This window comes from Hakea prostrata, chromosome 8, assembly GCF_041222555.1.
Source record: "Hakea prostrata isolate BN-2017 chromosome 8, UWA_Hpros_2, whole genome shotgun sequence".
NCBI classification, from domain to species: domain Eukaryota; kingdom Viridiplantae; phylum Streptophyta; class Magnoliopsida; order Proteales; family Proteaceae; genus Hakea; species Hakea prostrata.
Genome location: NC_142607.1, coordinates 40,426,329 through 40,443,490, shown reverse-complemented (window position 1 = coordinate 40,443,490; position 17,162 = coordinate 40,426,329). Strand labels below are relative to the sequence as shown.

The 17,162-nt window shown below is 35.4% G+C and overlaps 3 protein-coding genes and 1 long non-coding RNA gene across 5 annotated transcripts; 2 read left to right on the top strand and 2 right to left on the bottom strand.

Moving 5' to 3' along the window:
• The first annotated feature begins 1,406 nt into the window (after positions 1-1,406).
• On the top strand, positions 1,407-3,090 carry LOC149007857 (GDSL esterase/lipase 7-like). Its single transcript, XM_089165625.1, has 5 exons — positions 1,407-1,650; positions 1,811-1,941; positions 2,030-2,278; positions 2,376-2,619; positions 2,702-3,090. The coding sequence occupies exons 1-5, from the start codon at positions 1,407-1,409 to the stop codon at positions 2,953-2,955; spliced, it is 1,122 nt and encodes a 373-aa protein (XP_089021751.1). The 3' UTR covers positions 2,956-3,090.
• Positions 3,091-4,492: 1,402 nt separating this feature from the next.
• LOC149007856 (GDSL esterase/lipase 7-like) lies at positions 4,493-6,002 on the top strand. Its single transcript, XM_089167173.1, has 5 exons — positions 4,493-4,754; positions 4,897-5,027; positions 5,129-5,377; positions 5,458-5,704; positions 5,791-6,002. The coding sequence occupies exons 1-5, from the start codon at positions 4,493-4,495 to the stop codon at positions 6,000-6,002; spliced, it is 1,101 nt and encodes a 366-aa protein (XP_089023299.1).
• A 1,557-nt stretch (positions 6,003-7,559) lies between these two features.
• LOC149007855 (GDSL esterase/lipase 7-like) lies at positions 7,560-9,275 on the bottom strand. The gene is made up of 4 exons (XM_089166294.1): positions 9,035-9,275; positions 8,755-8,885; positions 8,430-8,678; positions 7,560-8,341 (listed from the first exon to the last, which is right to left on the bottom strand). The coding sequence occupies exons 1-4, from the start codon at positions 9,273-9,275 to the stop codon at positions 7,835-7,837; spliced, it is 1,128 nt and encodes a 375-aa protein (XP_089022420.1). The 3' UTR covers positions 7,560-7,834.
• Positions 9,276-12,155: 2,880 nt separating this feature from the next.
• On the bottom strand, positions 12,156-17,102 carry LOC149007854 (uncharacterized). Of its 2 annotated transcripts, none has more exons than XR_016175334.1 (4): positions 16,857-17,102; positions 16,543-16,675; positions 14,025-14,136; positions 12,156-12,446 (listed from the first exon to the last, which is right to left on the bottom strand). It is a non-coding gene; the product is annotated as an uncharacterized LOC149007854 (long non-coding RNA). The 2 variants fall into 2 exon arrangements; XR_016175335.1 differs by having other exon boundaries at positions 12,156-12,441.
• Between the last annotated feature and the right edge of the window lie 60 nt (positions 17,103-17,162).

The following is a 17,162-nucleotide window of genomic DNA, read 5'->3' as shown; positions in this document are numbered from 1 at the left end:
GAAGCCCACCTCTAAGTATGAACAAATTGAATTAAAAGTGCAAGCTTCAGTGGCCCTCATTTCTTCTAATATTTGGTGGAAAGTGTGAGGCATATCGTATTTATCCTGGGTGGGAAGAGGATCTAGATGACTTAGAAAGAACACAAATGAAAAGTATGAATGAGAAAAATGTGTAAAAACGAGAGTGAGAGACATGCGAAACAGAGGGTGAAGGAACAACCTGTGATTAAAGCAAAAAAAAATTAAAGAGAATTTACGTAAACTTAGGGAAAAAAAACTCTATCAAAGACTCTGGCATATGTTAGCATTTTCTTGAGTCTCTCTCATCCTTGATGTTCAAAGAAGAGATGGGGACATGGGTTTCATTTCTAGACAAGCACGTAAGAAATTTTGTCAAATAAATTTTTGATAAAAGATATATTTTTTTATAATTAATCATAAAATATATGAAAGAATGAAAAATCACTTTGCACTAATCCTTTATAAAATAATAAAAGAGCTTGGCTGCATCTATTTTTGATGTTGCTTGGCTGCATCTATTTTCGATGTTGGCTGCCGACTCTTCTCCTTTAAACGATTTGAAATCAAAGTCAAACATTGGCAAGAATTGATACTATATCTTATAATATAATATTCTCCCTTAATTACTAAGAAAATAAAATATTTATAATTAAATGTCACGTTTATTTTCTTCTTAAAAAATGCAATCATGACCAAATCAAAAGTCAAAATCTTTTGTCATTTAAATGGATTTCACGTTTGCGACCTGAGCATTATAGTTGCATCATCTTGATAAAAGAAATATCTTCTTTATAACTAATCATAAAATATATGAAAGAATGAAAATCACTTCGCACTAATCTTTCATAAAATAATAAAAGAGCTTAGCTGCATTTATTTACGATGCTAGCTGCCGGCCTAATGCATCAACTCTCCTCCTTTAAACGATTTGAGATCTTCAAATCGAAGTCAAATATTGACAGAATTAATACTATATTTTATAATATAATATTACCCCTTGATTACTAAGAAAATAAAAACATTTATAATTAAATGCCACGTTTATTTTCTTCTTGAGAAAATGCAGTCCTGACCAAACCAATAGTCAAATTTGTTATCATTTAAATCTTTGGAATTCACATTTGTCACCTGACATAAGTCATTTTAGGGTTTTTGGTCCAATAGTTTTTGTTGAAAATGCAAAGATTAAAAAATTGTCTATTTACCAAAGGCTTTCATATAATATCCTTTCAACCCAAAAAAACTTCCAACTGCATAGGGCGCATTGGCAGAAATTCAGGCATAAACCGTTGAAAACATTAAATAATCAGAAGAGAAAGGATCATGAATCACTCCTTTCTATAAAATCCATTTGAAAAAGACGAGCTAGAATGAAAGATCAAAACATGGCTAAGACTCAACCCATCTCCCTTCTCTTATTTTGCTCATTTCTTCATATCTTTCAGGCAAAGTGCTCAACTTCTCCCCTTGCTCCAGCTTTGTACGTCTTTGGAGATTCTCTTGTAGACAGTGGCAACAACAATAATTTCCCCACAAGTGCAAAAGCAAACTACAAGCCATATGGCACAGACTTCTCAAAAGGTTCAACAGGAAGGTTCACCAATGGCATGACTACTGTAGATTTTATAGGTAAGTGGGAGAAGAGTTAGCTTCATGGTTCATGCAAATTCAGCTACTTTCCTTGATCCTCTTCTACTCAATCTTTCTTCTTGATTTTTTTTGAGGGTAGGATTCTATTCAATCTTTCCACACCTTACTTATTTGTTTCTTTTTTGATCTTTAATGGCAGCTGAGTTTCTTAGGTTACCTTTTGTTCCTCCTTACAATGGTCTTTCAGTTGCTCAAAAGAGCACTACATTAACAGGAATCAATTATGCATCAGGATCAGCTGGCATCCTTACTGAATCAGGTTCTAAACTGGTAAGTATAGAATATATGAGTTTTAGTCCTGAAATTCATCACTGAAGGGCCTCTTGAATATCTTACACAAAAGGGTTTTACTTTGCAGGGAAAGAATGTACCCCTAAAGGTACAAGTTGAATCATTCAATGAAACAGTAAACAAGTACTTGCCACAGAACTTCGAGACCAAGAATGAGCTCTCAGATTACTTATCCGAATCCATTTTTGTGGTAGTCATAGGAGGAAATGACTACATCAACAACTATCTTAAACCAGAAGATTACCAAAGTAGTCGCCTATATACGCCGGAACAATTCTCCAGCCTTCTCTTAAAACAATTCAAGCAGCATTTACAGGTGACAAACAGTTTTATCACCTTTGGTTATATAGATGATTATATGCATTTTGTTGTCGAGAAGTTAATATTCAGTTCTGGATTTGTGAAAACTACAGGAGATTTATAATCTGGGAGCAAGGAAATTTGTGGTATTCAACATGAGTCCTATTGGGTGTATACCAGCCATGACTACAAATATAACAATTGGATGTGACAATCATATAAACCATATGGTATCTTTTTACAATAAGGGCTTTCCCAGTATGTTAAATAAGCTGAGCTCTACTCTTTCAGGCTCAACTTTTGTTCAGGGAAACATTAATCCTTTTCCTTTCTTGAGCCAAAATCCTTCTCCCAACGGTGAGATATTGCTATTTTTTTTCATATCACAGTATCCACATCAATTGATCTTCAAAATGACAATGGAAATATATTTTTGCAGGATTGATTTCCTTAAGCCCATGTTGTGTTCCAGACAATGTAACTCATCAATGTGTTAAAGATGAAAAACCCTGCAAGGATAGATTAACACATATCTTCTGGGATGCAATTCATCCAACACAGGTGGTGAACTTTGAGCTTGCGTTTGGTTGCTTCTATCTTCCACTTCCATGTTCTCCAATAAATGTGTTCCAACTTACACAGAAAAAAGTGGAAATAGCTTCTCAACAAACTCATTTTTCAAATTTAAAGTAACTAAATATGTTCCAACATATGAATGTAATTGACTTTGTATTTTCTTTTTCTTCTTTTGGGTTCCTAAATAATTTATGAAACGTGAATGTATTCTGTATCCATCCAATTTATAGTAATTTTCTCATTCTTTCCCTCTTCAATTAACAAGCCTAAGACCCCTTCTGGTATAGTAATTTTTCTCATTCTTTAAAAAAAGTTTTGACCTCGTGACTTGAGGTTTAGATAATAGGTCTGATTATTTCTTGATTTATTGTTCCGAGTGTATATAGGAAATTAATAAGAAGGGACCAACAATTTTGGAAATATTAATGGATGAGGGAAGTTTAAAGAGATGTGAAAAATAAAAAACAAAGTGCATTCCAAAAGTACAATTTGACCATTAAATCTAAACATATATGGAATTAAATAAATCACGATTAATTGATCAATTATTCAGACAAGTTTGTAAATGTTACGATTTGGCAAAATGTTTATGCTAGTGTAGTGTTCGTCGGCATTTCGAAAAATTTTCTCAATAAGCAGATGAAGAAACCATTAGGATATTGAAAAGCTTCTTCCAACCTAATCCAAGATACATTTAGTTAATCAAATATAATTGTGATGGTTGTATAATGTCATATTTAATTTTTTTTACTTGAATGTTTAAAGAACTGAATGGCTAATAATATAAAACCTGTCAAGGTCAATCAAGGCCAGCTAACTAGGTCTAATCACTGTCAATTATCAAGATTTAAGACAAGCCCATGATACCCTAGCCCTCCTCTATAAAGAGTAATCCTACAGTGACATTTCTCCTCTTCATATTTTGATCATCTGGTTGTACAACTGATCATGTATAACATTTTCTAACATCGCCGGTAATGCATCGCGAATCAGGAAGAAGAAACGTCAACCACCAAACAGATTTTCTTGCTACAAGTGCTGTAAAATTGCAACCCTTTTTCTATATAGTGGATTTATATGTTTGCTAATAACAGTAGGGTTGATAAAATCAAGTGGAATAGAATCACAAATCAAATGCGACGACCAATTTGCTCTTAAACCATGAAAGCATGGTCAAATATCGGTTTCAAAGAGGATTTGATCTATTCGATTGAAGAAGGATATTTCGAAACTTCAAAAATAAACACAAAGAACAAATTATGATATTTACTCTACAAATTCCAAGTGAATGTAAAAAACTCATTTTGTTGACCCATTTTGTTAGGATAAGATTTTATTGTTGTTGTAGTTTCTATTTTCTTCATTGACCAAGAATAAGTCTTTCGTTCTTCTTTCTTATTTGAATTTTTTTTATACGGCTCATATGACTGGAGTCTTTCCATTTCTTCATAGATCAATGACCCTTGTAATCGAGCAAATCGATTCCACAAACATAACTTAGGATACACAAGCATGGAATGAGGAAATCCAGATATAAATAGGTAGAAATGGATAAACAAGCATGTAATAAGGAAATCCAGATATAAATATGCAGAAATAGATCATCTGGTTCTTCTCTCAGTATAAAAAACCCATTTGACAAACTCTTTTTAGAATGCAAGAAAACATGGCTAAGACTATCTCCAAATCCCTTTTCTCACTTTGTATCCTTTTTCATTTCTTCCTAGGAAAATGCATGGCTCATCATCCTCGCCTAGCCCCAGCTTTCTATATATTTGGAGATTCCCTTCTAGATAATGGAAATAATAATAATTTCCACACAAGTGCAAAAGTTCCTTTTAAACCATATGGCATAGATTTCCCAAATGGTCCAACAGGAAGATTCACCAATGGCAAGACTTCTGTTGATTTTATGGGTAACTGAGAAAAGAAAACAAGTATATGAATCATAAATGATTTACAAAAGAAAGTTCATAGATTTCTCAATCACCCATTCTTACTTTATTGCATTCTCTTTCCGATCTTATTGATTTGTTTTCTTGTGATCTTCAATGGCAGCTGAATTTCTTGGGTTACCTCTTGTTCCTTCATATAATGGCCTTTCAGCAGCTCAAAGGGCTAAAACATTAACTGGAATGAATTATGCATCAGGATCAGCTGGTATTCTTCGAGAATCTGGATCTGCTTTGGTAAGTATTTCAGTCTAACGTACAGTCTTCAGATCCTGCGAAACATGAGAGCCTTGTGCACTGAATACGATCTTTTGATGGTTTTGTTTTATCTTTTGCAGGGAAGAAATGTACCTCTAGTGGTACAAATTGATTCATTCAAAGAAACAATTGATCATTACTTGGCACCAAACTTCAAAAACAAAGATAAGCTCTCGCATCATTTATGCCGTTCAATTTTTGCCGTTAGTATAGGAGGCAATGACTATATCAACAACTATCTGAAACCAGAAAACTACAACAGTAGTCGCTTATACGACCCCGAAAGATTCGCAGCACTTCTTGTAAAAGAACTCACACAAATTTTACAGGTGATTGAAAGATGTTAACTGATGTCTTATTTAAGCTTCTCTGGTTAACAACTTAATCTCATCAGTCTATACAATGGCAGAAACTATATCATTTGGGAGCAAGGAAGTTTTTGGTATACAACCTTAGCCCAATTGGGTGTATACCAGCCATGATACAAGAAAGAAAAATACAACAGGGATGTGCAGATGATCTAAATGATATGGCTTCTTCTTACAATAAGGGATTTTCTGGAATGCTACAAGAGCTGAGGTGTCTTCCAGGGTCAACCTTTGTTGAGGGAGACATGAAGTCGAGCTTTTTCTTGGATCATAGACCTGTTAAAGATGGTGAGAAATTGCGATTTTGATTCAGTTCTACTGAAACTCAATTCTTCTTGTATTGCATTACGTATCTATATCTCCTTGAATTGCAGGGATTCTAAAGGCAAGCCCATGTTGTCTCACGAACAATGTAACTCACCAATGCCTTGAAAATACACCACCTTGTACTGATAGGGATAGACATCTCTTCTGGGATGGAATTCATCCAACACAAGCAGTGAACAAGTTGCTTGCAATTAGTTGTTTCTATGGTCCTGTAACATGTATTCCAATTAATCTGTTAGGGCTTGCCATGAAACCATAATCCACAGCTTCTTAATTAGCTAAGGCTCTTTTTGGTATCAATTCTCATTTTCTATTATGCCTATTTAAAAGAAATAAGTACAAGAATTCATTATTAGTCAAGAATGAAAAATGATTTGGAGAATTTTGTCGAAAATAAATTATGGAATGAAAAATAAGTTTGGTGTCAAAATGAAAAATTGTTAGTAAATAAAGTGAGCAAGTGATAAAAGAGGGGAAAAAAATATGGTTTTTATAAAAAAAAAAAATGTGTATTAACTATTTTACCCTCATCTTAACTATAAAATTTTAAGTAAACTTGTGCATAAATAAAGATAATGAAATTTTCACCATAATTCATTATAGACAAAAAGTTCATTATGGATTTTGGAAAATTTTAATTATTTTAAATAAAAATAAAACTGATAATAGATGCCAAACAACTTAAAATAATGAAAAAAAATCTCATAATTGAAAATGATAATTGATACGAAAAAGAGCCTAAGTAATCAGTTTTGTATGTTAAGGCAAGATCTATGTAACCTACCTCATTTAATTGGGGTATGACTTCTTGTTGCTGTAATTTTGTGTATTTCATTTTTGGTTCACAATGAACTAATAAACTTTGAGCATATATCTGAAAGCTTTTAGGCCTTTCAGCTTGGCAAATTTCAACCGCTTACATTATGTTTTCTTCGTCGAAGATTATTCACAATGCTTTAAGGTCTATTGAAGCTTTCTTTTTTTTCTTTTTTTAGAACTAAGGTTTGTCTAGGACAATTTATCTACACCTCGACTACACCTCAAAAGATAGCTTTATAATTACTTAACCATACAAGTCGCCTTGGCCCAAACTTCTTTTCTATTTTGGCACTTTGTCAATTTTACATCTCCCTACACCTCTCTTTTATGGGACCTAAGCCCTCTACTCCCTTCTTCTGAAATGCTTGAGAAACCAACGATGAAGCCCCTTGGGGTTGGTGATATTGGAGAGAGGGGTTTGAATTGGACACGATGAAGAGTCTGGATCCTCTGACACCTCTCTAGCACATATTAGGACGACAATTCACATGGGGTTTCTGTTGGGTTTGTGAGCTTAACTAACACTGGTCTTTTATCTGGGTCTATATTTATTTAGGGGTATTACTAACTTTTACTATTATGGGAGTGGTTAAAGGTTAGGGTTTTATATTATAAATAGATTCTTAGGTCCCCGTAACCGTCATGGGCAATATTTGGGTTTGAGATTGTTTTCACAAACTCTCAAACAAAGGATTCCAAATAGTAAAAAGCTTCAAAAGATTCAAGGGATCAAAGAAGGTGGATCTATAACAAGAACACTAGAGGTATTTATTTATCCACGCTTTCGTGATTTATTCATTACCTATGCTTTAATTATTATTAGAATTATATAAATCTTGATGGATCCAACAGTTTCATCTCTAATTTATTTTGACAACACTGTGAAGTGGATTTTGTCCTTATTGTGTGAAAAAAAATGTGAGAAAAACACATCTTTATCTGTCATTCAAAGTCGCCAAAGAAGACAAAAGAAGAAAAGAAGTACAATACAGTCGCTGTTTCAAAAAATACAAATGCTAAATCCACATTTAGACAAGGGGGTACAGACATGGAAAACTCCACAATGTGTGGTAGAGGAATTTCATCGATTACATTGTAGGGGTCACAAGGATTCAATGTCGAACTGCACGAGGCTAATGCCAGAAGCAAAGCTTTTCACTATCTGGAATTCTGAATCAAGATTTTGGTCGATGGGTGGCTACACTTTATTGATAGATATTGACTTCAAAAAGGAGAGACAAGTACTTTGCAACGATTGAAATTATTACACACTCAAGTAGAATGAAAGAGACTCTGCAACGAAGCCTCTTCTTTCAATGCAAGTTCCATCACATTTATTGGACTGCAGAACGTTGAGCCATTAAAGCAATCAATCCCAATAACCAGATTCACCACTTGTGTTGGATGAACTTCATCCCAGTAGCTAAAATCGTCTCTATCAATGCAAGGTGGAACATCTTTGAAGCATAGGAAAGTTGAATTCTTTGCAAGGCAACAGGGCTCTGCATCTGTGAGCTCTACAGGGGAAGATTTAAAAGGGTTTTGGCCTAAGCGAAGGCTTGTGGTAAAAATGTCTCCCTGGACAAAAGTTGAGCCCTCAAGACTGTTGCTCAGCTCTTGTATCATACTGGGAAAACCCTCATCGTAAAGGTACACCATTTGGTTTATATGCTCTGCACATCCACTTGTAATGTTCTCTATAATTTTCATGCCTGGTGTGCACCCAATTTTGCCAATATTAAATACCAAAAATTTCCTTGCTCCCAGCTTATAAAGGTCCTGGCATTGTACAAGTGAAGCCCAGATGATTGATAGAATGTTAACAGAAAGACTTATATCAGTAGAAGGGTTAACTTGGTTTCCTTACCTGCAAATGTTGTTTGAGTTCTTCTAAGAGATGGATTGCAAATTGTTCTGGGTTGTATAGATGACTACTGATGTACTCTTCTGGTAGGAGATAGTTGTTGATGTAGTCATTACTGCCTATATCTACAACAAAAATGGACTTGGCTAAGTACTCCAACAGTTCATCCTTAGTATTGAAGTTCCCTGGTAAGTAAAGCTCAACAGTTTCTTGAAACATCTCAATTTGTGTCGGTAGGGCTAGAACCTCCCCCTGCACAGTAAACCCATTACATCAATTTCTTCTTGTCTAAATCTCAAATTTAAAAGCTTACACTCTATCAACTTACATCTGCAGTTCCTGATTCTTTAAGGATACCAGCTGACCCTGAAGCATAATTCATTCCAGTAACCGTTTTGCTCTTTTGAGCCACTGAAAGACCCAAGTATGGAGGAGCAAGAGGTAACCCAAGAAATTGAGCTTCAACAAAGACCACAAGAGAAAAAAAAAGATTAATAAGATCAGGAGGAAAATGCCAAGTATTTCAGTTGCAAAACTAAAATCACAGTGCAACAAATAACTTACATTCTTCCCATTAGATGAACTAGTCAACTAGACACACTGCTTACCTATAAAATCTACAAATGTGTTGCCATTGGTAAATCTGCCTGTTGGACCTTCTGGGAAGTCTATGCCATATGGGTAATAATTTGCTTTCGAGATCGTTGCAAGGAAATTATTATTGCCACTATCTGTTAGTGAATCTCCAAATACGTAAAGAGCAGTGGCAAGTGGACTTGAGCACTTTGCCTGGAAGAGAGAAAGAAGTAAGCAAACTGAGAGAAGGGACACAGAAGAAGTCTTCCCCATGCTTCTCATGCATATTCAGGATTTGCCCAAAGGATTTTATAGATGAAAAAGAGAGACTCTAATCATTTCTTATCCTTGAAATTAAAATCAATATACAAATTTCAGCATGTGCTACTGCAACCGAAACAGTTAAAAGAGTGTCCTTTCATGGTGGATGAGCAATCAAGGTTGCAGCTTATGACTTGTTGTTGAGGAGGTAAATACAGAAGATTACTAGTCGTTCCAGGTTTCAAGTTCCAGTTTACACCAATTTACATCTACCAGTCTTTCATTCATTGACTCTTGAAGGTATGAGAATGGTTCTGTTCCTGTCAAGCTGGATTTCCAAAATGGATGTGGACACTTATAAATGACTAGTTTTCAGATGGCACTGAAAAGGTTATCAGTAAATGGAAAGTCATGAATCAGTGAATCCAAAAAAACATTTTTTCTTGGAATTTTCATACACAACTACATTTTTTTGGTCAATGCAAATTAATGCAACTCTTTAGGGATGCATGTCAACCGGTCCAAGGGCGTAATCAGAGTCCGGATCAGCTACCCATCCGGGGAGCACTCTACGCTTTACCACCATAAATACCAGGGGGACCCAGGGATTGGGAGATGGGTAATTTTTTATTTTTTTATTTTTTACCTGTGGGTCCCACAGGATTTGTGGTGGTAAAGCTGTCGGGGTGCTCCCCTAACAGGGTGATGATCAGGATTTGCAAAATCACACCTTGTGGATGCTGTGAACATGTGACCTGATTAGCCTCAACAGGGATTAGGTTTGTCAAATGGGTTCAATTCGATTCTAGGTTTTGTTGTTAAGGAAGATTTCTATGTTTTTCTATACTTACTCTCTAGTTATTATTTTTTTCATTTTGCCCTCTCAAGTTGGGTCCAAACTCTTATTTGCCTACTTAAGTGGTAAATATTTTAGTTGGTCCATTTTTGTCAACTTGAAATATTACAAAAAACTCAATATTAATTTTCTGTTAACTTTGACTTCAAAATTACCAGCAATAGAGTGTTTTTTGTTAATTTGAAAAATTAAGTAAGGTTTTGTAAAATAAAATAAAAAATTAATTTTTAGAATATTTCAAGTTAATAAATCGGGCCTGAAATTTTGCCACTTAAGTGGGCAAAATAAATAAAAAAAATAAAAAAAATAAAAAGATTTGTGAAAAATGCTCTATTTATTCTTACTCCCTATCAAAAGTTTTACCTCTGATTCTCCAAAAAAAGCATAATTTTACATATCTTTTTCGAATATTTTAAAATAACCGAATTGCCCCCCTCCGCTCTTTTTTTTTTTTTTTTTAAACATTTATATTGATTTTTCAAGTTTTTTTTGTTATTCTTTTTCTTCAATTTCTCGCTTTTTGTAGGAATCCATACCTGAATGTATTTCTTAAACTTTTTTACTTGTTCTTTATCTATCTTTTATAGATTTTTTTTTTTTAGTTTTTCTTTTCTTTTCTTTATAAGAATTCATTAAATGTGATTACATATATTTTGTTCTTATTCCATCTTTTATCAACGTCAATTACATATTTTTTTCAATTTCCCCCTCTTTTGTAAGAACACATTGAAGGAAAAATGAAAATGAAAATATTAATAAAAATTAAAAATAAAAAAATTATAAAAAAGAGGAAAGGACAAAAATAAAAACACACCTAAATCACATATAATGAATTCTTATAGGGGAAAAAAAGAGAAAAGAAAGAAAAAGAATTTGATCAAGAAAAAAAAATTTGAAAGCAAATACAAGAGAAAGAGAAAAAATTCCAGTTCAAATAAAAATGAAAGAGTAATTCAGTAATTTTAAAATGTTAGAGGTAATACTTTTGAGAGAGGAGTAGAGTAAATAGAGAGCAAATACACAGGAGAGAGGGGGAAAATTCCTTGTTCTTTTCATTAGTTTGGTCTATTCAAATAATACTAAGGGAGAAGAAATTTTCACTTATTCTTACTTTAACCAGTTTGGTCTAAGGATTCAAAGAAAAAATTTCGGTTATTGTTTCTTCCACCAATTTGGTCTAAGGATCAAATCTTCATTTATTGTTATTTTCACCAGTTTAATCTAAAGATTCAAATCAAATCAGGTAGGGCATATCTGCCGGGAATTATTCCAAATTTTACCGATCTCAACAAATTTTTTCATCAATTCCAATGGATTTAACAGAACCAACAAAACCCAATTCATATCCACTTCCTTATCTTAAAAATCTCAAGGGCTGATTCTAGCCAGCAGAGAGGATTGTGTTTATCTTTTTTGGTTAGAAAACCAACGAATTTCTAGATAAGAAATAATAGAAATGATCACAAGAGTACAAGCTAATTGTCAGTGTTCCTTGTTTTGCAAGATTAAAGGTGTAGCACCTGCTGCCAAAGATCGAAACTCGACTGTCGGCAGCACTGAAGTTGAAGCGCCTGTTTTTACCCAGTCATTGATTCGTACATATTTTCACTTTTGAGATACAAACAACAATTATAATCAGAGCCTCTCATTGCTGCAAAAACCATGTGAGAAATATGCAATAGAACATGGCTAAAACCTTTGCCATCTCACTGTCACTTTGCCTTGCTTCTTTTTCTCTTCCTGGCAAAATGCTCAAAGTCCCCTTACCCCAGCTACTTTCATATTTGGACATTCACTTCCCAACTGTGGCCACAATAATACTCCTTACACACTTGTGAAAGTGATCTACAATCCATACATCATGGACTTCCCAGATGGTCCAACGAGCATATGCAGCAATGGCAACACTTCTGCAGATTTTCTAGGCAAGTTGACAAATAAAATTGACCACATGATCCAAAACCACAGAACATTGTTAGTGGTTCATGCACATTATGGCTAACAAACTGGGGAGAGGAGTAATTACATCGAAATGAGGGGGGGGGGGGGGGGGGGAACTATTCTAAATGATCTACAAAAGAATTTAACAAAATCATTATCCTCATACTAGTTGTTTGTCATTTGCTGTAATGTTTGTTTTAGTTTCGTAGCTAATCACTTTGACCACCCTTTTCGATCTGATTAATTTTTTCCCCCATGGTCTTTAATTGCATTGCATTTCTAGGTGTACCTGGTGTTCAGAGTCTTTCAGTGGCTAGGAACAAATCATGCATCTGGATTGACTGACATCCTCCAAGAAATAGGAACTACATTGGCAAGAAACTACACTGCAACAGGAAACACTGTGTCAGTATAGAGTTCAGATTAAGGCATTAAACTTACATAAGTAGAGATCTCAGTTTATAATATTTGAGACGAGCATTTTAATTATAAGGAGGTTCTAGGAATTTCTTATGCAATGGGTTTATCATGCAGGTGATGAATTTAGCCCTGCAGGTACAAATCAACTTGTTCCAAGAAACTGCTAACTTCTACCTACCAAACAACTTCAAAACCAAAGATGAGCTCCTGCACTACTTATCCGAGTCCATTTTGCATCGTACGCATAGGCAGCAATGACTATATAAATAACTATCTTTTAACAGCACAATACAGCAGTAGTCACCCGTACAGCCCTGAACAATTTGCCCAACCAACTAAAAGAACTCAAAACAACTTTGCAGGCAACAGAAACACATTGACCATTCTATTGAATAAGCCTTTCTGTTGAGAGTTAAGCTAAATCCTGGTTATACAATGGTAGGACCTTAATAATCTGGAAGCAAGGATTCAGCTCAACCTTAACTGGATGTACACCGGGCATAATAATTAGAGAAAATATTACAGGTGGATGTGCAGAGCACGTAAACCAGTAGGTATAACATTTACAATGAGGCTTTCCCAGTATGATACAAGAGCTGAACACCAGTCCTGAAGGCTTAACCTTCATCCAACACAACAGGTGAACCTGCCAACAGCAGTTCATTGCTTCAACAGCTAAATACCATGTACCCTAACAAATGTGCAGCAGCTTCTGCTGAAACAGTAAGGCACTGCACCTCAATGGACTTTGCCTGCAACTTGTTTCTTTTATGCGATACTGCAGCATGTACTCTATTTTTGTACTTTTTCTTTGAAATTGGATTGACTTAATAATTTGTAGCTGTATGTCTAACATTTAATAGCAACGCAGCATAAATCGAGTTGAAAAGCGATTTTAATTTCCCATCTGGACCCACAAGAGCATGGCTGTGATGTGAAGGGTAGGTGTTAATTCAAATGAATTGCTATGTAATTTCCCTGCAAGCCATGACATTCCATAACAAAATGATCCCCAATATTGTCAGCTTAATGATGGCCTGATACCCCAACCGAAAGAGAAAAGGCCAACCATTTAAGTTTGGGTGCATGTAACCTGAAACAGTCATTAAAGAATATAAATGGATTATTTGTTGTATGTACAGAGTACAATAAGAATGTTTCCTTTTGCGCAACCTCTGACCTACAAAGATAGTCCCCGCCCCCTTTTTTGGTTGTCCCAAATTTTTTGTCCCTCTCATGGATTAAATAATGACCTACTATGAATTTTACTATTTTTTCATCTTGCACTGATCACCACATTCATTTTTAATTCCCATCTTGAAGAAAGCTTACATGGGAAAAAAATGGACGAAAAATATTAAGAAGTAAGGGGTTGTAGTGAAAAATGGAAAAGTATTTCAGTGGGAATGGTCATTTTGGGGAAGATGCACTACTTGACAAATCAAAAGCCAGGTGAAGGCAAGGAAAGGCAAAATGAGTACAATAGTTTTCTCATTAGTTCTCAACTTGGAACTTGAAAATATCAAAATGGGCTAGTTTCAAACCTGACACAAATTGATAAATCAAGCATGCTTGAAGAGTTTCATACTAAGCCAATGGAAATAAACAGCAACTACGAGCACTGGGAGTGTCAAGGGAACCAATAAGCAGTAGTACCTGAAATAGAAGATGTCAGAATACATATGCAAATACATGTGCATAAAGAGAGAGTAAAAGAGTGTGCATCTGTGTGTTGCATACTCACACACACATACAAAAGCGAATGCACGTGTAAAGAAAACAAAGTCTGGCAATAAGTAAAATTCGAATGAGAGGTCGTCACAAAGCAAAACTGAAACAATATTTTTAATTTTCATACTAATTTGAGGTAAACCAGTTTTAAGAGATGCATGGTTTACAAGAAGCAGGTTTGTTGGGTAAAATCATATTGAAAAGGGTCATGTTTGAGGACTACGAGTAAACAGGAGAAGCAGTGTCATTAGACTGACTGTTTTTCATTTGTTAGTAATGATATTTTCTTAATGCAGCAAGTAGTCCAGCAGGTCTAGAGATTCAATGGAAATATCTCATACAACACATTATGAGAGATGAAATTTTGTGGATGGTTAGACCTCAAACGGACATTGACCAACTGGCAAAATAAATCTTTGAAAACTCTTTTCATATAAAAAAAAGCTTTGAAAATCCAGTGAAGACAAGATTTTCTAAAGGGAAATGGATAGTTTATACAAGGGTATATACCAACACATGAAATTAGATGATGTGAACACTGAACAAAAAAGCCCCCTGGCTTAAACCCTAAGTGGGGCCCCAAAGAAGGATCAAAGAAGCCTCCATAAAGTGGTTGAACCCCACAAGAGGGGAATTTTGGGCATTTTAGCCCTTAATTTACTCCTGAAGTTAATTTAGAATTTATTTCAGAATTTTGTTAAGTCAGTTTGAGTCCAGTTAGGATTTGTTTTGAGTATTTTATCTTGAGTTGAGTTGTTTGCTTCAATCTTGAATTATCTAATTAGCATGTGTTTAAAAGATAACTTAAAGTATGTTAGTGAGCTTCCAATCTAAGGGTTGAAAACTCGTAGTAATTTTATTCATTTTCTTAAGTGTTGATAAAGAGTCCAGTTCTATATATAATGGGACCCATCAGTAAGGAGATCCCAGTTTGAGTAAGTCTTATTTTCATGCTATAAATAGCCTTTTCATGTAAGTTATTTTCAGATTTGATGAATTAAGAATTTAAATTAATTGCCTGACTGTTGGGAGGGTTCCTAAGGGGGGGACCCTGCAGTTGTCTTTGAAGCTTTCTAATTCAATTCTAGCATTCCATCTTCAAGCTCAGAAGCATCAGTCAGCAACTCCAGCAAGTATTTAAGTAAGTCCAAGAGCCCCAGCCCATTCCCAGCCCCCATCTCTGTCCACAAGCCTTCCTACACCCTCCCCTGCCTTATGCCACCTTCCCCAGCCCTTTCCCCCTTGTCTGATCTAGACCAACCCCCAACTCCATCACAACTCACTCCTGCCCCTTCCCCTTCAATCTCCTGCAGCCCCAGTCAGTTCCTCCAACCGGAGAGTCCCTCCCCCTTTCTCCTTCTTCTCCACGGCCTCCAAATCCCAACCCCATTAGGATCCCCTATTCCCTGCTCTGTTTAAACACATTCTACCCTCATTAGAATTGCAGAATCCTCTAGGTATCAGTCCTAACACTAGTTTCCCCAAAGCAGTCCTATTTTTTGGTTTTTAGAATTTCGGCACTCCATCTTCTTCAAGAAAAATCTGCAGAATTTAGAGAAATTCCAGATAAATCTTAAACACCTAAACTCCAGCCCCTACTTTCTGAAATAACTTCTGAATTGCACACAGCAGTAATCTCAGATCTGAACTGCAAGACAACCAACCCTAGACCATTCCCAAACCCTAGCCAAAACCCTAGCTTGCCCTAAAATTCAAAATTCAAATCTGAGTTTCAAGAACCAATAAATTCGAATCTGAAAATCATTCTCATCAGGCTTGGATTGTTATCTATTCTTTGCTGGAATTTCCTGGGTAGCCACATTCTAGGGAAATTCCAGTTTTACCCCCAACCCTAGATCTGTGGTTACATCAGTAGATCTGAGTTTGAAATTAGACATCTGGCCAGCCTAGATCAATCTTTGGATCTCTACACAGTTGAAGTTTCACATCAACTTTCCATGTGGCAAACCTGGTGCTAGTAATGAGATATCCTCTAGACTTGCTTGCGTAAAAAAACATTGGTCCCAGGATTCTCAATGAAAATGGCCAATGGTCTATGACCAGCAAACATGCATATCTTCTTAAACTAATAGGACGAATTGAAAATTAAACCGAAAGAGGAAAGGAAAAGGGACTTCCACCCCTGATGTTTGTATGTCCACTTTGATTTTAAACAATTTCACATTATTGAATATGCTAAAAATAATCAAACACTGAGGAATAAGAGCCAAAAGAAAATTTTAAAAGGATGTCTGTCTACATCTACTTAGAACCAGTCATCAAAAGTATTTTGTGCATGAAATAAACAATGGCAAAGAAATAAATGAATACCTGTCATTTTGAATGGCTGAAACGATCTGATTTCCAGATTGCGGGAGGAGCTTGGATAAGATAGCAGCATAAAAGAAACCCAAGAAGGAGACCGAACCAAGCAAAACAAAGATCCAACCCCAGCGTAGATCCCCTTTAATTTATGCAATTTCACATTATTGAATACACTCAAAATAATCAAATACTGAGGATTAAGATCCCCGTAAAAAAAAAGGAAAACAAAATTAAAAGGACATCTGTCCACGTCAATTTGGAACCGGTTATCAAAAGTATTTGGGGATGAAACAAACAATGACAAAGAAATAAATGACTACCTTTCATTTTGAATGGCTGAAACAATCTGACTTCCAAATTGCAGGAGGAGCTTGGATGAGATAGCAGCATAAAAGAAACCCAAGCAAAACTAAGATCCAGCCCCGGCATAGACCTTTTTAGGACTAAAGAACTGGTATGGAGTTCACATATCCAACACATCAAATTCCTACATTGACCATGAAAGAAGGAAAGACAATCTCAAACATACACCCTCATCTGCATGCAGTGATCAAACCAAGTACTTGTTTGAGGATTCGGTGGAATAATACGGACTTCTATCGTCGTAAGAGTCAATATCCCCTGTG

What these genes read in the sequence shown, in the direction of transcription:
- LOC149007856 (XM_089167173.1), top strand. Translation starts at nt 4,493, where the DNA reads ATGCAAGAAAACATGGCTAAGACTATCTCCAAATCCCTTTTCTCACTT. An exon ending in GACTTCTGTTGATTTTATGG is followed by an intron (nt 4,755 to 4,896) that starts GTAACTGAGAAA and finishes CTTCAATGGCAG; the next exon opens with CTGAATTTCTTGGGTTACCT. An exon ending in TCATAGACCTGTTAAAGATG is followed by an intron (nt 5,705 to 5,790) that starts GTGAGAAATTGC and finishes CTTGAATTGCAG; the next exon opens with GGATTCTAAAGGCAAGCCCA.
- LOC149007857 (XM_089165625.1), top strand. Translation starts at nt 1,407, where the DNA reads ATGGCTAAGACTCAACCCATCTCCCTTCTCTTATTTTGCTCATTTCTT. An exon ending in GACTACTGTAGATTTTATAG is followed by an intron (nt 1,651 to 1,810) that starts GTAAGTGGGAGA and finishes CTTTAATGGCAG; the next exon opens with CTGAGTTTCTTAGGTTACCT. An exon ending in CTGAATCAGGTTCTAAACTG is followed by an intron (nt 1,942 to 2,029) that starts GTAAGTATAGAA and finishes TTTACTTTGCAG; the next exon opens with GGAAAGAATGTACCCCTAAA.
- LOC149007855 (XM_089166294.1), bottom strand. Translation starts at nt 9,275, where the DNA reads ATGGGGAAGACTTCTTCTGTGTCCCTTCTCTCAGTTTGCTTACTTCTT. An exon ending in CACATTTGTAGATTTTATAG is followed by an intron (nt 8,886 to 9,034) that starts GTAAGCAGTGTG and finishes TCTTTGTTGAAG; the next exon opens with CTCAATTTCTTGGGTTACCT. An exon ending in AACTCAAACAACATTTGCAG is followed by an intron (nt 8,342 to 8,429) that starts GTAAGGAAACCA and finishes GTACAATGCCAG; the next exon opens with GACCTTTATAAGCTGGGAGC.